The sequence below is a fragment of a genome, assembly GCF_019968955.1.
Source record: "MAG: Porospora cf. gigantea A chromosome Unknown PgA_NODE_411_length_19013_cov_343.844, whole genome shotgun sequence".
Classification (NCBI taxonomy): Eukaryota; Apicomplexa; class Conoidasida; order Eugregarinorida; family Porosporidae; genus Porospora; species Porospora cf. gigantea A.
The window spans coordinates 1-19013 of NW_027151681.1; the positions used below are offsets into that span (position 1 = coordinate 1).

At 56.6% G+C, this 19013-nt stretch overlaps 13 protein-coding genes across 22 annotated transcripts; 9 read left to right on the forward strand and 4 right to left on the reverse strand.

The window, feature by feature from the left end:
- Positions 1-382, reverse strand: KVP18_005245 (uncharacterized protein; the record flags this gene model as incomplete). The annotated part of the gene is made up of 1 exon (XM_067949644.1): positions 1-382. A coding segment is annotated over one exon (382 nt), but the record flags the coding sequence as incomplete, so codon positions are not given.
- Positions 383-503: 121 nt separating this feature from the next.
- Positions 504-1445, forward strand: KVP18_000425 (uncharacterized protein; the record flags this gene model as incomplete). 2 transcript variants are annotated; one of them, XM_067956979.1, is made up of 1 exon in its annotated part: positions 504-1445. In XM_067956979.1, one exon carries the CDS (start codon positions 504-506, stop codon positions 1443-1445), a length of 942 nt encoding a protein of 313 aa, XP_067808809.1. The 2 variants fall into 2 exon arrangements, with proteins under 2 accessions (XP_067808809.1, XP_067808810.1); XM_067956980.1 differs by having other exon boundaries at positions 555-1445.
- Positions 1446-1539: 94 nt separating this feature from the next.
- KVP18_005246 (uncharacterized protein) lies at positions 1540-2751 on the forward strand (the record flags this gene model as incomplete). The annotated part of the gene is made up of 1 exon (XM_067949645.1): positions 1540-2751. One exon carries the CDS (start codon positions 1540-1542, stop codon positions 2749-2751), a length of 1212 nt encoding a protein of 403 aa, XP_067808812.1.
- Positions 2752-2832: 81 nt separating this feature from the next.
- Positions 2833-3942, reverse strand: KVP18_000424 (uncharacterized protein; the record flags this gene model as incomplete). Its single annotated transcript, XM_067956970.1, has 1 exon — positions 2833-3942. One exon carries the CDS (start codon positions 3940-3942, stop codon positions 2833-2835), a length of 1110 nt encoding a protein of 369 aa, XP_067808808.1.
- Positions 3943-4055: 113 nt separating this feature from the next.
- KVP18_000422 (uncharacterized protein) lies at positions 4056-5042 on the forward strand (the record flags this gene model as incomplete). Its single annotated transcript, XM_067956945.1, has 1 exon — positions 4056-5042. One exon carries the CDS (start codon positions 4056-4058, stop codon positions 5040-5042), a length of 987 nt encoding a protein of 328 aa, XP_067808806.1.
- A 35-nt stretch (positions 5043-5077) lies between these two features.
- Positions 5078-7967, forward strand: KVP18_000418 (uncharacterized protein; the record flags this gene model as incomplete). 3 transcript variants are annotated; one of them, XM_067956921.1, is made up of 2 exons in its annotated part: positions 5078-6861; positions 6890-7967. In XM_067956921.1, the coding sequence occupies 2 exons, from the start codon at positions 5078-5080 to the stop codon at positions 7965-7967; spliced, it is 2862 nt and encodes a 953-aa protein (XP_067808798.1). The 3 variants fall into 3 exon arrangements, with proteins under 3 accessions (XP_067808798.1, XP_067808799.1, XP_067808797.1); XM_067956922.1 differs by lacking the exon at positions 6890-7967 and having other exon boundaries at positions 5078-6865; XM_067956920.1 differs by lacking the exon at positions 5078-6861 and having other exon boundaries at positions 6918-7967.
- A 30-nt stretch (positions 7968-7997) lies between these two features.
- KVP18_000423 (uncharacterized protein) lies at positions 7998-11051 on the forward strand (the record flags this gene model as incomplete). The annotated part of the gene is made up of 1 exon (XM_067956962.1): positions 7998-11051. The coding sequence occupies one exon, from the start codon at positions 7998-8000 to the stop codon at positions 11049-11051; it is 3054 nt and encodes a 1017-aa protein (XP_067808807.1).
- Positions 11052-11074: 23 nt separating this feature from the next.
- Positions 11075-11530, forward strand: KVP18_000417 (uncharacterized protein; the record flags this gene model as incomplete). The annotated part of the gene is made up of 1 exon (XM_067956916.1): positions 11075-11530. The coding sequence occupies one exon, from the start codon at positions 11075-11077 to the stop codon at positions 11528-11530; it is 456 nt and encodes a 151-aa protein (XP_067808796.1).
- Positions 11531-11609: 79 nt separating this feature from the next.
- On the forward strand, positions 11610-12029 carry KVP18_000419 (uncharacterized protein; the record flags this gene model as incomplete). The annotated part of the gene is made up of 1 exon (XM_067956923.1): positions 11610-12029. The coding sequence occupies one exon, from the start codon at positions 11610-11612 to the stop codon at positions 12027-12029; it is 420 nt and encodes a 139-aa protein (XP_067808800.1).
- A 27-nt stretch (positions 12030-12056) lies between these two features.
- On the reverse strand, positions 12057-13577 carry KVP18_000421 (uncharacterized protein; the record flags this gene model as incomplete). Of its 2 annotated transcripts, XM_067956928.1 has the most annotated exons (2): positions 12057-13459; positions 13520-13577. In XM_067956928.1, the coding sequence occupies 2 exons, from the start codon at positions 13575-13577 to the stop codon at positions 12057-12059; spliced, it is 1461 nt and encodes a 486-aa protein (XP_067808805.1). The 2 variants fall into 2 exon arrangements, with proteins under 2 accessions (XP_067808805.1, XP_067808804.1); XM_067956927.1 differs by having other exon boundaries at positions 12057-13577.
- Positions 13578-13626: 49 nt separating this feature from the next.
- On the reverse strand, positions 13627-15629 carry KVP18_000415 (uncharacterized protein; the record flags this gene model as incomplete). 2 transcript variants are annotated; one of them, XM_067956894.1, is made up of 2 exons in its annotated part: positions 13627-15213; positions 15270-15629. In XM_067956894.1, the coding sequence occupies 2 exons, from the start codon at positions 15627-15629 to the stop codon at positions 13627-13629; spliced, it is 1947 nt and encodes a 648-aa protein (XP_067808791.1). The 2 variants fall into 2 exon arrangements, with proteins under 2 accessions (XP_067808791.1, XP_067808792.1); XM_067956895.1 differs by having other exon boundaries at positions 13627-15240.
- Positions 15630-15800: 171 nt separating this feature from the next.
- KVP18_000420 (uncharacterized protein) lies at positions 15801-17412 on the forward strand (the record flags this gene model as incomplete). 3 transcript variants are annotated; one of them, XM_067956925.1, is made up of 3 exons in its annotated part: positions 15801-16645; positions 16710-16764; positions 16792-17412. In XM_067956925.1, the coding sequence occupies 3 exons, from the start codon at positions 15801-15803 to the stop codon at positions 17410-17412; spliced, it is 1521 nt and encodes a 506-aa protein (XP_067808802.1). The 3 variants fall into 3 exon arrangements, with proteins under 3 accessions (XP_067808802.1, XP_067808801.1, XP_067808803.1); XM_067956924.1 differs by lacking the exons at positions 16710-16764; positions 16792-17412 and having other exon boundaries at positions 15801-16658; XM_067956926.1 differs by lacking the exon at positions 15801-16645 and having other exon boundaries at positions 16729-17412.
- A 168-nt stretch (positions 17413-17580) lies between these two features.
- Positions 17581-18855, forward strand: KVP18_000416 (uncharacterized protein; the record flags this gene model as incomplete). 3 transcript variants are annotated; one of them, XM_067956910.1, is made up of 2 exons in its annotated part: positions 17581-17903; positions 17931-18855. In XM_067956910.1, 2 exons carry the CDS (start codon positions 17581-17583, stop codon positions 18853-18855), a joined length of 1248 nt encoding a protein of 415 aa, XP_067808794.1. The 3 variants fall into 3 exon arrangements, with proteins under 3 accessions (XP_067808794.1, XP_067808793.1, XP_067808795.1); XM_067956909.1 differs by lacking the exon at positions 17931-18855 and having other exon boundaries at positions 17581-17916; XM_067956911.1 differs by lacking the exon at positions 17581-17903 and having other exon boundaries at positions 18181-18855.
- Between the last annotated feature and the right edge of the window lie 158 nt (positions 18856-19013).

Consider the following 19013-nt stretch of genomic DNA (forward strand, 5'->3'; position numbering starts at 1 on the left):
CGTTCTCCTCTCGGTACTTCTCAGCCTGCTTGGTGGCAAACTCACTTTGAACCTCGGCCTGGATCCTGGCCTTCTCGTGAGTCTGGCATGTTTTCGTAAGGTGCTCAATGGTGTCTTTGACCCTCATGCGGTGCTTGGCGGCACTTAACCGGTTACGCGCCCTCTGGATGTTGACTCGAGTCTCCTGCGGTGTGCTCTCTGTTATTCGTCTCTTGGATATCGCTGTGTCTGTTAGGGTCGCTTTGCGAATACCTGAGATTTCGTTGTCTACTTCTCTCCACTCCTCCACCGAACTGACAATAGCAAGGTCCAGTGCCGGGTCCCATTCCTCTCCTACATCAGGTGGCGTCTCATGCTGAGGATGCCACTCCTCCTCTGACATGAAAATTTCAAAATTCTCATCATGAGATCAACCTGACAATCGGATTCATTCGCAATATCTGAGCACCGATCCTGCTCGCCACTGACCTGTAATCATCATTTTTTGTCTCCCACTTTTTACAATGATTCCCTCCACAAGCAGGTCATCGTCGGACAGCCGGGGCTCCCTGGATATGCGGGGGCCTCGCGGCTTGACGCCTTCGAGGCCCCGCGGCGGTCGAATGACACGGGATGCATACGTGCTGGGGCGAGTCGTCGCCGCTGCCGCTGTGTATTTCGCAATGCTACCCTTCGAGAAAGAGATGCAGGATTTTCTGACAATGCCGGTGGCAAACACCGACTTGAAGGTGCGCCCGATCCAAGGAGTACGCTTGCACGAGATTGTGTCGAGGTATGTCCATTCACAAGGTCGTCGGGGACAGTTCATGCGTAGTTTGGCCACCGTTCGATCTCGGAAGTGTTCCCTAAAGCGGTGTGATGACGTCCTGTGCACCTTTGCGCATCACGAGCCCGTTCGCGAACGTCCCCAGTTCTTCATGTGTCGCATTTGTTCAGACCTACATTGCAGACAAAAAAGATGCCCTTTCGCCCACAGCGAGGGCCAGCTCACGGCCAACACACTTTTCTTGCGGACGATGCCGTGCCTCGCGGAGGCACGCCCGTGGAAGACGCCGGGACCCCGCAGCCCCGGGCTCAAAGAGGAGGCTCAGTGCCCCAGCAAGCGCCGCTGCCGGTATTTTCACAGCATTGTGGAGCGACGGAGCTTCCCCTTCTTCGAGCGGGCCCTCATCCTCGCCACCACTTGCCAGTCACTGGCGTGCAAGGTCATTACTATGGTCAACGGCGGGCACAAGATGGTGGAGGTCGCAAGATTCGTAGCATCCGTGTACACTGACGAGGAAAGGCGTATGGGGCTGGACTATATTCTGCATGTAGTCGGCTTTCAGCAGCGATTCGCAGACGTGATGCCCATTATGCTGCGACCCAGGGCGAACAAGAACGTACCTCCAGAGGAGGCAAGCGTTCATGATACAGGTGGAACTGAATGGCATATTTCTGGTTGAGCGGTGATTGAACATTTTTGCACCTCCGATATTTCCAAGGAGAGTGCTCTCGTTTCTCACTCAATACATGAATGAAATCACGATAATCATAATTATGCGCCTGATTGCAAAAGAAGGCGATATTAGCGTGGCTGTAGCATCTAGCATTTTAAGCGCTCTCCGCTTGAAACGTGCGCAGAGAAACGAGAGAAATGCACCAAGTAAAGTATCGAGAACCATATCGAGGTCTGAGAGCCTGAGTCGTATTTTTTTTCCCCACAAGCGAACCCGGCTCGCCGAGGGAAAGGGGCGCGCGGAAATTGTGCCTGCGGAAAATATGCCTGCGGATGTGGTGAAAGCGGCTGAGAGTGCCAGACTGGTGAATGACACCGCGATTTCTGATTGCGAAGTCCGGTCGCTGTTCAAGACCGCGAGGATGTTGGAGACAGGCGACTCCAAGCGCCGCCTGTTGGCATGCGGTCATCACGTCTACTTCGAGTTCATGCGGGACATCGATGGTGATGTGGGTACTCTGTATGTCTCGAACGACAGGACGTTGGTGGGTCCTTTGGAGCAGTCCAGGAAACTGGACGTTGGGGACATTGTCACGGTCATGCCCCTATGCCGTGACGTGCATCATGTCGCCAACAATGTCTACATACTTCGCGCCAACGACCGCGAGTGGATGGTAGCGCTACGATTCCCTGCGTACAAGAGTTTCCGCGCTCTGAAAGCGGCCCGGAAGCAGAACTACCCCACCTACATGGAGTCCGCGGACATTTCGCCCCTTACAGGCACCGACTTCTTCCACTGCCTCGAGTGGAAAGGAGTCAATCTTGAAACGCTTAAGGACATTGTAGTGAGAACTCTGCGTGCTCTGGACGAGCCAGACACTGCTCCCTTTACTGCTCCCCCTAAACTGTTTTCCACTCCCCCTAAACTGGTATCCATACCTGACGAGGCGGACTCGGCTTGTGAGCTTCCCGATTTGCTCTCCGGGGTGTCGATACATGCCCAAGAGGAGGCCAGCAGTCCTGTGGAGATGAGACGCCCCGCCACTACCACGTCGACTGTCGTTGATAGATGCAGCCAGCATTTGAGACGCACCGCCAATATCGCGTCCGTTGCTGATAACGGCCGTCTCAGCCAATTCGTCTTCCCCGACGTGTCTCTGGATTTCGCGGAACTTATGAGCACTCTAGAGCAGACAAAGGTCGACCTACCGAGTGTCAGCCCCAAGCCAAAAACGTCCGTCCGCAAGAGCGCGCGTTTCAGTTTAGCCCCAGTTGATTTCAGTGGCATGACTTCCATAAGTGAGGAGTGTTAAGTGCATAAGTGTCTAATTGCAATAAGTGTTGCAGATTCTACACAATGTCCACAGAGCTTTGAAAATAGATTGAGTGTGCTCTCAGAGGTGGTCAGCATAGTCCATTGCAGACAGGACCTTGCCGCCATCTGCTTGGAGCAAAATGCGATCAGCGTTTCGGAGTGTGAACAGATAGTCCGAAAAAAAGAGACCCATCCGAAACCCCAGCATAAACCGCACCAGGTCGAGCAGAGCCACCTCGAAATCGCACTGGAAATCCGTCAGGGAATAGGGGTGGCTCTTGACAAAGGTGTCTAGATAAAGGCGACTGAGAGTCCCTTCTTGCTCCGCCACATCCTCACAGTTGCAGTGCAGGTAGTAAACCAAGTCTTGGACTCCTAAACCGCCACCGGACCATTGAAGGTCATAAATCCCCATAGATTTCGCTCCGAAGAGCATGTTCTCCGATTTGCAGTCGCCGTGAACGGCTGTCCACCGCGGATTTTGACAGGCGGCGCGCCCTGTGGATGGAATCAAAGGGGGGTCCACCCCGGTGAGCCTCTTGAATATGGCTGGCGCCGCAACCCGAAGTCGCCTGGCCAGCAGCTTGTTCAAACCGTGGCCGTCTCCACATTCCCTTAGAAAGTTGCGCCAGTTGGCTTCCATGTTCTCGAGCTCCGCCTGCCGCTTGTCAAGGGCCCAGAACGTACCGTAGGTCCACAGGCCCTCCAAGACGTGAGCATCGATGTTGGCCGCATGGAAGATGGCCAGATCTCGCACTACCGACGCAGCCTCGTCACGGACGGTGGATAACGGGCAGGTGGAGAGGAGGTCTGACATGCAGATGTATATAGCCCCATCAGTCGCCCTGTACACCGCCACAAGCTCCGGCAGCACCGGGCCCGCTCGAACCAGGCCATCCAATGCAGTGACCTCCACGTCGTAGGACTTGATGCGCGTCTCTGTCTTGGGGTCCCGAGCCCCAGTAACGTGGATGTGCTTGACTACTAGGCTTCGGCCCGAGTGGAGGCCTACCCGGTAGACGTGGCCGTAGCCCTGCCAGAGGGAGCTGATGCACGTCACGCGCTCTACCAGCCCGTCACACTTTTCCTCAAGCAGCTGGCGAACCTCACACGGCAGTACGGCGGCCTGCTGCCGTTTGCGCTGGGCTCGTCTCTCGGACCGTTGGCGTTTTAGCTCAGCCATGTGCATCTGCCGATTTTCGTGCGCAATCAACCTCTGTTGCCTAGGTATGTGTCGCTAGTTGACGACGAGCACGTCCGGGAGTGGTGGTGCACATCGCACCACAGAAATCAATCTTCTTCATGGTGACGCTGCCTAACCGTGATGAATCGGTTTTTGACCGTCTTTACCGCCAGGCAGCCGAGAAGCGAGTGCCAAACAGACAGACGGAAGAACCACCGTCAAAACAGTGCACCAACAAAAGATGGGAGATGTGGTATGACAAGTGCGTACAGACAGACCGAGCGCGCAAAACGCACCTCCGATCTGTCAAGGTCAACGAGACAGCAACGAAGGCCGCGGAGGCTCTGCTGGAATGCACCTTCAGCCCCGGAGCCCAGTTTGACCCGCGAACCGCACAGAAGGCGCGACTGGCCTTCCGAAGCGTTGGGCGAAGACAGGCCGAGCTACTCAAGTTGCTAAAGCGACACGATCAAGCGGAGAAGGACTTCGTAGAGGAGCTGAGCCTAGCAGATTGCCTACAGAAAACTACTCGGACGGTCTTGGAAAAATCCGACTACGACTACGTGGATCGAACCAACCAGGGTTTCTTGCTCGTAGCTGTGATGCGCGCGTTGGAGCAGCAGGCGACGCAAAGGAATACTGACCTGTTCCAGCAGCGGATGGCAGTGCTGAAGGAGTTGACAGGCCTGCAGGTTCAGGTAAGGCACCTCATGCACCAGACAGGCGCGGGAACTGACGTAGCGGAGGGCGAGTGTGCTTTGGACCTTGTGGAACGTGTGAGAGAGCAAAAATGGCACGCATCAGCCTACCAGACCTGCCTCGCCGCTTTCCGTGACGCCCGTGTCGCCATCAAAGACAGCGTGGAAGACATGTTAAAGAACTACCGACACGAGTACTCCGACGAAGGGACGGAGTCCGTCCCTTCGTCGGAGTCTGATGAAGAAGCTACGGCTCCCTTCTCTGCGGTATCGGTGCCTGCACCGCCTCCGGCCACCTGTTCGAGGTCCCCTGTAGCGGTACCCCGCCTAATGTCGATGGAGCAGGCCTTTGCGTACCATAGAGCCGTAATGCAGAAGGCAGGCGCAAATGGAAGAAGAGATGGCTAGTGCGAGTTTTAAGTTTTGTGGATCTAACGTAAAAGATGGCATTTGGCGGAGGGAAATGGAACTCATTCCGTGAGTACATTCAGAGCAAGAATGAAAAGGTCAAGGAGCAGCTGAGCGAGCGAGCTGAAGTGGTTTCCGCTATTTTTGAAGGCTGTTGCTTTCTGATTAATGGAAAGTCTGACGTTACGGATGCAGTGCTCAAGAGGCTACTCTTTGCTCACGGAGGGAAATACGACATGTATGGGGGCACCCACACGCACCTGGTGGCTGACAACCTTGCAGCGGGCAACCAGCGCTGGAAGCAGCTGCGCGAGCGACAGAAGTTCTCTCGGTTTCAGGTGGTGACCTCCACGTGGATTCTGGATAGTGTGGAGGCCGGTAAGCGGCTGCCCGAGTCCCGTTACCTCCCAGAGTGCCTACAAATCAGCACTCGACAGCAAAGGGAGCTATTCCCCAAAGCGATTTTGAAGTGCACGGACCCCGGATTCGTACAGTCATACTTCAAACAGTCGAGACTGCACCTTTTAGGGCGCTGGCGCTCGTGGCTCCGGCAGGCATACAGGTTCCGGGCGTTCGAGTCGTTGGCGGACAGCAGCGGCCTCGGACGCTGGTCACCGCACCGCAAGTCTATTGTGCTGCACGTTGACTTTGACGCGTTTTTCGTGAACGTGGCGCTGCGATCTCGGCCAGACTTGAGTGGACGGCCCGTAGGCGTGGCACACGGGTCGGGTGGTGGGTCCAACAGCGAGCTGGCCTCCGTCAACTACGAAGCGCGAGCCTATGGCGTGCATAACGGCCAATGGGTCAGCTCCGCAAAGAAGTTGTGTCCCTCGCTAATCACAGTACCTTACGATTTCGAGGGGATCAAGGAGTGCTCTCTGCAGCTGTTCTCCATACTCTCTGAGGTCACTGACAGAGTGCTGCCGGCGTCCTGTGACGAGGCCTATCTCCAGCTCGTTGACGAGGGCGAATGTGCCCAGGCTGCATACATCGCGTCGTACGTTCGGGATGCCGTACTGAAGGCCACCAGAATCGCGGTATCCGTGGGTATCGGTCCTAACCTGCTTTTGGCGAAGCTGGCTGGCCTCCAGGCGAAGCCGGTACCCCGCGGAGTGCTCGACACGGCCTGTTACCTCTCGGAAAACCCGACACTACTTCGGGTTGAAGGTGTCAGCGCTGCGCCGCCGCTGGTCAGCAGTCCAGTGGTCCAAGAAGGCTGGAGGCGTCTCGAGGCCTTAGCCGAGGTCGACGGTGCCATCCCGGTCGAGTTGCTGGACCCCTGGCCCGCGATAAGGCTGTGGATGCGCCAGTGGATGCTGCGGGATTTGCCTGGTGTGGGGGCCCGGATTGAGCAGCAGCTTCGTGAAGAGGGGCTGGTCACTTGCGGCGATTTGCAGGACAGGACCACAGTGGCCGGCTTGAAGATGGTGGTGGGGGAGGCTCTGGGGCTGAAGCTCTCGCGCTTTGCGGAAGGGCACGACCCTAGACCAGTGCCAGCTCCGTTCCATGGGATGCAGGAGCAAATAACCATCCAGGTAAACTGGGGCATACGCTTGACGTCTGAGGCTGACTTCGAGATTATGCTCGATCAGCTTGCAGTGGAAGCGGCTGGTCGGTGCCATGATGACGCCTGTGTTGCCTCGGCCGTGAGCCTGAGGTTGCTGATCAGGGCGGAAGGGGCTCCTATGGAGCCAGCCAAGCCGCTGGGGTGCGGTCTCTGCGACCCACGGAACAGTTCTTCACACAAGCTGGCCGAGCCTGCTGCCGCATCCGAATCGATTCGCTATGCGCTCCAGATATGCTGGCGCGAAATCCAGCCGTGAGACCGCAGAGGTGCGTTCATACAGACTGGTGGTCGTCTCCGACGTGAGGGGCATGGGGGCGCACTTGCAGACCTCGGGAGTTTCACTGGTCGAGGACATCCCCAACGCAGACATCCTGCTTCGAAAGCGGCCGACCTTAAGGGATAAGTACGCTCGCGAGATTCAGTGCCCTCCTACTAAGCGCCAGCGAGTGCAGAGTCCAGCGCTTACGCGTAGTTCGCACTCGCTGTACATCGCGGGTCGGGCCGTCAGGCTGGCACGGGCTCTGCAAGACATCCACGAGACATGCGTCCGCGAGGTAGCCGCTCTGACACTGGAATGGAGGATACCCTGCTTCGACAAGGATCTCTGGCAGAGACTGGCCACTTGGGCGGTGCAGCACCTGCTGGCCCACCCCGGGCGTGTAGGCCCTGTAGGAGACTCACCCGCCGGGTACCAGGCGGCGCTGCGCGCCACCCTAAAGGGAGCAGACAGCGGCCTTCCAGATCTTTTCTGGTACTTGTTCTTGGCGGAAGGATACTTAGATGAAGGCCTTGTATGGTTCCCGTCAGAGCGACTATGTTGCCATGAGCAGTGCATCGGAATCCAGATCGAGGAAGTCCTCGCTGTTCCCTCCCAAAATGTCGAGCCTACCGACTGGCCTCTCTGTAGTTGGCCTGAAGAGCCCTCTCGAGTAGCGTTGACGGGCCCTACGGCCAGCGCCATGGTCGTTGCGCTGGTGTCTCTGATGCTACGTGACCGCGCTTTTCCTTGGCTTTGCCACGTGGTAGCCATCAGAGCTGCTCTTCGTGCGGTTTCGGGGGACGTTGGTGGCGACAGGTTCTTCCTCCGCTGGGCCCGGTCCAACGTGACGAAAGAGTTGACTTCTGACTTGTTGACTCTGTGCGTCGAGGAGATGAGAGATCTCGTCGGCCGAGCGGTCTGGGGCGTCGCCGTCCGCGACATTCTACGGCGGTACTGCCCTGTAGTTACCCCCCAACTCGTACTCTCTTTGTGTAGCCTGCGACAGGAACCCCCAGAGGCCGACAACACCCTTCAATGTCTTTGCCGTCGTCTGCTCCCTCATGGCGCCGCCATTCTGTACGCCCAAGTGTTGACGTAATCACACGTCAGGCAAAATTCCTATTTGGTCATGAAGAGCCTCTGGGGCCTCTACATGCGCTGCGTCGTCGATGTGACAGTCATCGTAACCTCAGTCGCTCTGTGTGTATGGTTTGGCACAACCACCTTGAAAGTTAGGGGAGTGACGGGAGACTCCGACTGGGCAGTGGTCGCCGCGTTATGTGCCGGTACGCTTGCCTTGTGGTTCGTGCTCGTGTCTCTTCTGGATTTCATGCGCTACGTGGAACGAAGCCACTCCGAGGGGTACTGGCTGCCCGCCTCGACCTACGTCGGCTGTCTGAAGCTACACAACAGATTTGATGACTTGAACATTGGGATGAGGGCGGGGGCCAGCAGCAAAATGATCGAGGTGCCTCCACTCCTCCAGTCCATCAGCACCGACGCCCCGCCTCGGTTTGTTAAACTGGCTGACTTGCGGCTTCTCATGTATACGTACTCGCTCGGTGAGTCTTGGCGGATGCTGTCGCTCTGCTGGAACGTAGGGTGGATGTGCCTGTGGTTGTTCTCGACCGGCTACTGGAGAAGGGATAGCGTGTGGGTAGCGTGGGACGTTTCCCTGATTCCTTGGGATCTGGAGGTGGCACAGGCTATCTTCGTGATCGGCGGCATGTTCGACTTCGCATTCAAGACAGTAGCGCAGCCCTCACTAACCCCTTACCTACTATCCTTGTCGTGCTGGGTGGAAATCACAGCTCTTCCACCAGCGCTCATTATTCTTTACTACACCAGTGGATCTCTGTACATGCACCAGCTCGGATGGCTCCGCTGGCTGCGACTGTTCATGATAGTGCGCCTCATGAGCTTCGACGGTCTCTCGCGTGACATTACGAAGTCCAGGCTGGTGCAACTCTGCTTTGCTTTGGGCATTCTCCTTTTGTCCTTCGCTTCAGCAGAGTTCACGTACGAAGGCGTCACGGCGGCAGGAGTGGTGACTGGCTCTGACTGGTCCAGTAGCTTTGTGGAATGGATGTACTTCGCCATTGTGACGTTATCAACTGTCGGATATGGGGACATGTCCCCTCAAACTGCCGAAGGGCGCGTCCTCTGCTCGATTTTTATCATAATGCTCATCCTGTGGATTCCCAACGAACTCTCCCACCTCTCAGAGCTGAATCAGCGCCGAACCACCACCATCGGCCAACCTCCGCGAGATTTCAGCCACTGCTTGGTTGTTGTGGGCGGAGTGTCACAGACGGACCTCTTGCACATCATGAACGAAGTGGAGCTGGCTAACGACTACGGAGGCGATCCGAGCCGTGTGAAGGACATCGTGGTGGTTACTCCTGAGGATCGGGAACTGTACAGACGCAACGTGGATGCCGCGGCATCGATGAACATCGCCTTGATGATAAAGGAAGCCGAGGTTGGCGTTGGCGGGTCCATCAAGGACATATTCGACCTGCGAGGCATTCATCGGTCCAAGGGATTCATCGTCTGTGGTGACCATCGTCACGTTATGGCACCGTGGATCGCTTCCAGGCAGATCCTCTCACGTATGCTGGCGTTGAAGGAGATGCTGCCCCCAGAGAAGCACGACAGTCTAGCCCTGATTATGCAAAACCCCGTTGAGAAACGCTATCTGCTGGCCGAGAATATCCGAAGCCTGGTGGTGGTAGAGGAGTTGAGAAACGCCCTTCTCGTCATGAATACCACCGCTTGTCAAGGCATCATTGCGGCGCTAATACCTCTCTTCCACCACTTTGACGGACCCGCCCTGCGGGATCGCAAACTCGGGGAGGCGTCAGGGTATGGCAACTACCTTCGAGGCGTCGGGAAGAAGCTGTTTCGCTTCACCCCACCCCATTGGGCCCACGCGATGCCTTTTCGCAAAATCGTTGAGATCTTCTACCACGAGTTCAACGTGCTGGTCATCGGTCTGCTGACGATCGATCCAGAGAGCTCCTGGGATCTATGGCTGAACTGTAGCCTCGACCAGACCAAGCGCGTCGACGCCTCCGCAGAGTATTTGCTCGTCATCGCGCGGTCGCCGAAGCTGCTCGCCGGCATATACAACTGTGCCACCTCCCCTAGGGATGACTCTTCAGACGCCTCAGACGAAGATCTGGAGTGTTCTGCAGAGTCCGACATTCGTCAGCTGATCACTCGGAAGGAGACCATGGCGACGATGAACTCTTTTGAGTTTTGTCCCAGGTTGGCTAAGGACGATGCAACTGTTTTTTTTAACCGGCAAGTACTCCGCGAAAGCGTCGGTGACGCCAGGCTACATTTCGCAGATCCTTACAAACCTTTGCTGTTAATATGTGGCTCCTGCTTGGGGATGGTGGATCTGTTACACTACTACCACACCGTTAAGACGCACAACGTCGTCATGTTGGCTTCCAGTTTGGATGTGCTGGTGGACGCCCCTCTGGAGTGGGGGACGTGGCTGGGGCTTGTGGAAGGCATTCCAACGGAAACCCGCGATCTGAAGCGCGGCGGTGTCTTCGAGGCGTCCAGGTTTTTGATCCTTCCATTACATCTAGATGCCGCTGGCGCGACGAGCACCACGGAGCAGGACCGTAGTGTGCTGGTGACCCACTACGTACTCAGCCGCCTAGTCGACGTCGCAACTCGACCTGTCACCCTTCTCCTTAACCACAGCCGGAATGTGGAGCACATGCATGCCAACGCTGTGACCTCAAATTTCCTCGGGTCGCCTGCTTTTGCCGCGTCCACAGTGCTGTCTGACGAGATGCTGACGCCTCTGGTGCTTCAGCACCCAGCGCTGTCTCAGTTCAGCGTGGACTCCACCGTTTTTCGTGTTCTTCTCGGGCTCACTCCACTATCTATGGAGCGGAACCTGCTTGACCCAACGGCGCATGAGCTGTGCCCCTTCAACGGACATGGCATTCAGCGCTCCAAGAAATTAGATGACGCGTTTGAGACTTTCGGCGAAGCCTTTGACCACCACTTCAGGAACCACCATATTGTTATTGGCCTGTATCGTCGGATAGACTCGGATGACATCGGGCCTCATTTTCTCAGCTCTCCGGATCAGGATTTTGTTTTGAATGCACGCGACCGGCTGCTATTGCTGCCTCCATCAGTGCCACTTGCGTTTTAAAACCAAGCCAATATTGACTCTTTATGGTTGACGTCTCATTCAGACCCTTTCTGGCGAACGACTTGTTCCGGTACGATATCGTTAACGTTGACCCGTTCACTGAGAACTTCCACATCCAATTTTACTTGAACTACCTTATCGGATGGCCGGAATGCTGCTTTGTGGCTACCAGCGCCACTGGGGATATCATCGGCTACGTCCTGGGCAAAACTGAAGGCGTCGGTGAGGAGTGGCACGTCCATGTGACCGCTATCACGGTCTGCCCAGAGTACCGGGGCACGGGAGTGGCCAGAACACTGCTGACGAAGCTGGAGCGAACCGGAAAGTCCGCTCGCGCGCGGTTTTGCGATCTGTATGTGCGGATTGACAATGCAGCTGCAGTCCAGTTCTATCGGCGGAATGGATACTACGTACACCAGAAAGTAGAGGACTACTACCCTGATGGTCTCGCAGCCTTCGACATGAGGAAGAACCTCTGACTGGCAGATTTTCAGTTTCAAATGTTGTGCCCTGCACAATCCTTTTCAAACGCAACCAAGGGTCAGAAATATTTCAATAATGTCTCGAGTGCATTTTCATGAAAACGGCGCTTCCGATGTCTGGAAGGCTCTTATTTCCCAAGCTGCCACAGCTAAAACTCGCACTAGATTCGTCCCTCTGACTAGGCGAGCGCCAGCTGTGACTCAGCGAGCGCTGGGTCGGCGACTGGTGCGGCAAGGTGCGCGGCCAGCTGCATCCCCTTCGTGGAATGATGCCGCGGTCGATGAGAGTGAGCTGGCATGCGGTGAAGCGAACCCAGCTGATGACCAACCACACGACGACTCCTCTGAGAGCGAAAAGTCTGACAACGAGACACCTGGCGCGGGGATCGTACCGACTGAGAGGCGCCGAGGACCCCACAGGAATACGCGGCTCGCCCACTTATCCAAGCCCCGACGATCCCAGCGACTCATTAACAAGGCACAGAGCTTCCAGTAGAATCCTATGTTGCATGTCGGAGTTGAATCAAAGGTAGTGAGAGATGTCATGCTCGTCCGAGGACTCGGCAGCGGTGTCTGCATCATGAAACAAATGAACCTGGCCGCTAACAAAGGCTTTGAACTCTGGCATCGAGAAGAGGTGGGCGTGGGGGTCAGGGGCGCCCAGCTGAATGTCTCCCTCGAGGAGGCTGTGTAGCCGTGCCTTCCGACGCTGGTTCTTCTTGGGCACACTCTTAGCAGCTTTGGAGGTGTCGAATGGGTCCGAAGCTGTGTGTATCAGTTCGTCGATTTGGAACTCGATGTTATGTGTCGTAGACACGAGAACGTTGATACCTCTGTCGCGCAGGAATTTCAGGACGCCGGTAGTGACCTCCCAGTCGAAGTCTGAAATAGGTTTCGGTGGGAACGGACCTGCATCTGCCGGGAGTTTGTAACCGTTGGCGGCCGCCGGCATCGACTCCGGGGCCTTCCACTTGAGAAGGGCAGGAATGTTCGGGGTGGGGTCCATCCGAGCAGGAACTTCCCAATCTGGGAGCTCACTGCTTTCTAGCCGCATTCTCTCAGTGCGGCGGAGGTTCTCTAGTTGCTCCCGAAGGTTATCGCTGGTGTCCCGGCGCTCTAAGCGCCGACGTTTTGGGCGTTCCTCCTCATCGTTTCTCTTCCTCTTCCTCTCCGTCATTTCCGACTCTTCCTTAATGGCCTCCTCAGCCTTCTCAAGCTGAATCTTCTCCACCAAAAAGATCACCCTCTGGGCGAGGAACTTCATGAAGAAGTCGTCCAGAAGAAAAACGCTGCTGATTTTCGACCTGTGGTCGCTCGCGGTGTGGCTGGTGCTGCAGAACTCCCCCAGCGCCACGCACGCCGGACCCATAATGGCCCACATGATGTCAAATAGGCGCTGGCCAGTAAGGGGCACTGCCCGCATGTCGGTGGAGGACATGTTAAACGTCATTGTCAGTTGCAATTCGGGTTTCCCAAACAGCTTGCCAGCTAGCCCGTCGGTCATCTCGTTCTTAATCGATTTCCACAGCCAACAACCCAGCTTGCACCGCAGCTCGTGCCAATTGCAGGCGTTAGGCACCAGCAAGTCGAACGACGGGGGAACACGGGTCATACAAATCTTAATGCAGGTCACAATGGGAGCCTTGGCCGGCAACGTCAGAGAGACGGTAGTGGCGTCAGGTGGAACATGGTGACCTCTCTCCTTCATCCACTGCACAATAAAGGACTCCAGTGACAATAGCAGCTCCGTCCTCGCCGCCTCAGCCAAGGGGAGGAAGCCTGGGTCCAGCACCTCGAGTTCGACCTTGGTGCTTCGTGTCCGCCGACAGCGGGCATTGCTCCGCTCGGACTCCTCCAGCATGCATCTAATGACCTGAGACACCTCAGTCTGGTGCGCACGATACCATGGCGCGTCAGGCTTGATGTCTGGCCGAAAATTAGCACAGAAATGGATCGCAATTTTCCTACTTTCGCAAAGACACTCACCTGTCTCTGCAGAGCTGCCAGGCACCATGCCCGTAACCGATTCCGAATGCAGAAGCATTTTCGAAATTGCAATATTCGCAATAAAGTTTGACTGCACAGACCATTAGTCACCACAGCCACACCCACTCCTGACTTGTGTTGTTCCTCGCAGAGCACGACTCCACTACGACGTGGTACTCCTTGGCCCCTACCTCTCGAGCAGCCAGACAAACGCTTTGGGGATCTTGAGCGTGGGTCTTAAGGACGTCCACGACGTCGTTGCCGTTCACCTCAGAGCGCGCGACCTCAGTGTCGGCGGTAAAGATGCGCCCACTGAAACCTTCTCTCTGAGTCCCCGTGGCATCAATTTTATCGGCTGAGCTGCTTCTCGGTTCCCACGCGTCAAACTGCCAAAACTGGTGCGTATTAGTTCGTTGGAAGGTGCCGTTCCAGTCGCACATGAAAGCGATAGCGTGTCGGTCAGACAGGGGGAAGGAGTCTGTGCGGGCGCCCTGGACCCATCCTTTGTTGTCTAGGCACTTCTGTCCTCCGTGATTCTCCAGCATACGACGTCCAGCCACCACTTGCCACTGCTGCATCCTGTTACTCGGGTCACAGGGTTGCAGCGTCAGATAAGGATACTGGGACCGTATGTCGCCCTTCGCGGGGTCCGGGAAGTTCACCAGCGACAAGCACATGCGAAGACTTCTATGGCGAATGTGGTGATACTGGTGTTTTAGCAGCTGGTTCCGCTCGAAACTATTCCGAAATCGATTGACGAACCACTGGAACGAATTGCAGTGAAGCTGTGTGCGTAGACCTGCGCGCTCCTCCACTCCGACGCCCTCGTCGAGGGTGTTGATGATTGAGTGGTACTCTTGCATGTACTTGTAATAGTCGTCTAGCCACACCCGGCCTACGCGCTTCTGGTTTCGTTGCACTTGACGGACCAGATCTCCGTTGGGGTCGGGTTTCGGCGGGCGATCGAAGATATGACCAACCTTGGACTCCTTCTCGGCGTAGATCTCTCCGCCGCACATCCAACAACGCATAGACTGCTCCAGATTTTCACCTCCCCACTCCAGCATCCCCGGATCGTAGCGCCCACTCTGCACCCACCACTTTTTGGTCAACGCCAACACGCCACCAGCGCTGATGGGCACCTCATCCGTGAGGTCCTCCTGCCATCCGAACTCGAAGGTCCAGTCGAACATCATCTTGGCTCCACTGGTACCCTTCTGGGCCCAGGTATAGCGATCTATGTCATAAATGGCTGGGCAGGCGATCCGCTTATAATTCAACTTCAGATGCTTCAACAGAGGTGGTAGCCATCCCTCGTACGGACGGCAATGCCCGTCCATGAAGAATATATTGGGGGCCAGCGCCACGTCGGCTCCTAGGATGCGTGCACGAATAAGGCCGTTGGGCTCGTCAAGCCTGATCACCTGGACCTTCGCCAGCTCCGCCGCAGTCAGCTGGTTCTTCAAGTGGTGCTCCACTGGGATACGAGACGCATCGTCGATCACAATGATCTCCAGCAGCATATCGGCGGGAGTGGCTTGCATAGTGTACTTGACAGTCTTGTGGATCCACTCCTCTTCGTTACGCACGGGTATGACCACAGAGACCGTGTCGGTGCTCACGGTGGTGTCCCAATGGTCAGGATCCACCGCCAAGCGTAAGATTTGCGCGGTGCGACCATCCACGCCCAACGGCTGCCCCCCAGTAGGAGCAACAACGATCTGTCTCAGCAGAGCGACCCGCATCTTACGTTCTCGGCTTGGCTGTCGGAAAACGAGACAGGAGGCCGACCTTCCTCAGGGAAGGCAGCCAGCAGACCCAGCGCTGCCAGCTGCACCAGCATGCCAAGCAACAGCACACGCCGCCGGTACAGCACAGGCTTGGCCTGCCGCTTGAAAAAGAAAACTCCGCATTCAAACAGCGCGGCCACGCTTAGCAGTACCACCACTCGCGACAGAAACGAGTGCGGAGTGGGAACGGTGGCGAGCAGCACGCACCAGATAACCTGGGCAACCACGCGCAGCACCTCGAGCCGACGGCCGGATCTGCGGACACTATCGTCGAAGTCCAGCTTGAGCTGCCTTCGGGCGATCAGGCTGGAGATAGCCATGGAGCGTATTTGCAATATTGCCTGTGATTTAGCGGGTCCACGACATTGTCACTGAACAAGCCCGCTTGGAGCAGCCGCGAGCTTTGGGAGGTGCGGTAATAGCTGGCGACGTAAGCATGAGACACACAGCCCACACACAAAATTAATAATCCATTAAGACAACCATTCAGAATGGTGAGCACTCCTTTCGCTTTCGCTGACTACCAGGATATGGCAGACTTTATTTTGAAGCTGTCCCCTGTCAAGCCGGAGATCGCCATCATATGCGGGTCCGGCCTAGGAACTATCGCTGACCGCATTGAAGAAGCGGTCACGATCCCTTATGAGGACATTCCCAACTTTCCGCGTTCTACGGTCCCTGGGCATGCAGGGTGTCTGGTGATTGGCAAGCTCAACGGAATACCTGTGGTCGCCATGAAGGGTCGCCTTCACCTCTACGAAGGTCACCCTGTCTGGAAGACTACTTCTCCTGTGCGCGTGTTCAAGCTCATGGGCATCGATAAGCTCATCGTTTCCAACGCTGCCGGATCCGTTAACCCCGACTTCAAGGTGGGAGACGTCATGCTTATCAAGGACTACCTCAACATGCCTGGGGTGGCTGGCATCAACCCGCTGCAGGGGCCGAACATTGAGGAGTTCGGACCGCGATTCCCGCCCATGTCGGCCGCGTTCGACCGTCAAGCTCTCGCGATGGCCAAGGAGACCGCCGAGGAGATGGCTGTGGGCAAGAGGCTAAAGGAGGGTGTCTACATGATGCTAGGGGGCCCGTCTTACGAGACCATTGCTGAGTATCGGATGGCGCGCACTGTCGGCGCCGACGTCGTCGGCATGTCGACTGTTCCGGAGGTAATTGTAGCAGCTCACGCGGGAATGAAGGTATTTGGGTTTACGCTCGTGACGAACGCCGCCGTGATGGACTACTCAGTTACCGAATTCGCCAATCATGAGGAAGTGCTCGAGGCTGGTCGCGAGGCTGCAAAGGATTTGTGTGACTTCGTCGAAGTTTTCGTCACGAAGTATGTGTGTTGAATAGCCATCCGACATAAGAACGACTGTAAATAGCAATCTAACATAATATAGAAAGGAGAACGCCGCGACAATGGACGAGTTCTTGAAGCTTGCAATTGAACGCGAAGTGAGGCCGAATTTTGAAACCATACAGTGTCTGTCATTCGGCGACTTCACCCTCAAATCGGGCCGACAATCGCCCTACTTTTTTAACGCTGGCGGGTTTAGCGCTGGCAGCGACCTCAGCGTGATTGGCGACTGCTACGCCAAGACCATCTCAGAGTCTGGCATTGTCTTCGATGTGCTCTTCGGGCCTGCGTACAAAGGCATCCCGCTGGCGTGCTGCGCGGCCATTGCCATGAGCGGGCGGCTGGGTGTACCTGTCGAGTACCTTTTCAACCGCAAGACCTTTAAGGACCACGGCGAGGGGGGTCAGCTCGTGGGCGCAGTCCGAACCGTGGAGCGCATCCTCCGAAGCGGCCGCCAACCGCGCGTGTACCTTGTGGATGACGTCATCACTGCGGGCACCGCTGTGCGCGAAGCGGCGCAGTTGCTGCATGAGTCGGGCTGCGAGCTTGTTGGAGTGTGTGTACTATTGGACCGGCAAGAACGCATGAGCAGTGGCCTGACTGCCCTTGAAGAATTATCCCACGACCTGGCCATTCCCGTTACCGCAGTGGCCACCCTGACTGACTTAGCGTCCACTGTACAGGAGCCCAATACACGAGCTCGCCTCCAAGCATACGTCAGTCTGTGTGAAAATGAATCAATCTAAATGGGTGCCTTTCTCTCCCGTGAGCTGAAAGGGGACTCCCCCTATGTCCGTTGCCAAACGCTGATCACCGACCGAGGGAGCACAAACTGTACGCGCGGCGCCTACTCGTGACCCAGAGACTTCGTTAAGGGCGCCGTGAGCAATCCGATCGTGATATGTCTGCATGGTATGCTGGCTTCGTGCGGGCAGTTCGAGTTCCTCGCCGCGCAGCTGATGAACAGGGGGTTTTGCGTGATTGCCTTCGACTTTTTCGGCCACGGCCTATCCTCAGACCTGCCTGACCAGGTCGAGGACTCAGCCCTCCTTCTCGTAGAGCAGGTGCGAGACGTGCTGCAGGCCGCGGGGGTCCCAGCTTCCGCCAACCACAGCGTGCTCGGGTTCTCCATGGGTGGCTACGTAGCCGTGCGTTACACTGGACAGTTCCCCCAGCTGGTCGATAGGCTGGTGCTCTTGGCGCCTGCAGGCCTAATTTCGCGTCCGTGGTTCATTTCGTGGGCACCTTGACAGCGGTAACGCAGCGTTCTTCATTCCCGAGCCTTCGCAGCGTGCCAACCTGTCGTGACACGCTTCCTAGCGGCGCTTATTTCCCGATGCGACCACGAGCGGACTGCACACCACTACAACAACCCCCCCCGCCTGCATTCGGAACCCGCTGACTGGAAGGAGGTCAGCGTCCGTAACCTGCGAACGGTGATCACGGTGGGGCGTACGCTGAAGCTGTGGGGGGACCAGCATGCGTTTGACTCACTGGGCCAGTGCAATGTCACCATGCTGTTCGGTTGGGGCGACAAAGACTATATTGTGCCGTTCAAGTACTACGAGGAAACCCTGCGCCAGCGGTATCCTTCGAACTTGACCATTGCAACCTTTGGCGGAGCCGGGCACGTGCTACTGTCTGACATGCCGTTCGAGTGCGTCCGCGTGGTCAGAGACTTCCTAGCACAGCCCCTCATCGACAGCGACGACGTCGAGGCTGTGGGGCCGACCGAGTCACCCTGCGCTTTCAAGCCCGTAGATACTTTCGACGCGATGTCTGGCGTGTCGGTGCAGACGCTGGCGATGATGGATGACCAGCTGAGCTCCAGGCAGTGGAAGAGGTCCATGTCAGTCTTAGGGCTCCAACGCCTGCTGCTACAGGATGGACGCGTGTCATCGTTCGAGTCGACGGCGTCGAAGACTCGTTGTCAAGCGGAATCTCCTGCCCGACGCAACCTAACCACCATCAAGTCCGCTCGCAAGACCAGCATGCGGTTGAGCTCCACCTCACCGCCGCCGCCTCATCTCTCGAGCAGCGACTGGCTCCTCCCTTTGGCCCACCCACGCCCTTCGTGGTCTACTAACAGCATCCTCGCAGGCGAGGGGTTCGACCAGTCCTCAGACGTCATTCGCTTGGCAATCCAGATAGCTGACGAGGAGGGAGAGTTCGGGTTTGACGTGGAGTAGTGGGGTGGAGTATATGTGTTGTATGTGAAATCTCTATTTCTGATGCTCAGCAACAAACTCTCGATCAACGACATCGCTGCTGACTTGGCCGGCAAGCGTATTTTGATGCGCGTTGACTTCAACGTGCCCATCCAGGACGGCGTCGTAAAGGACAAGAC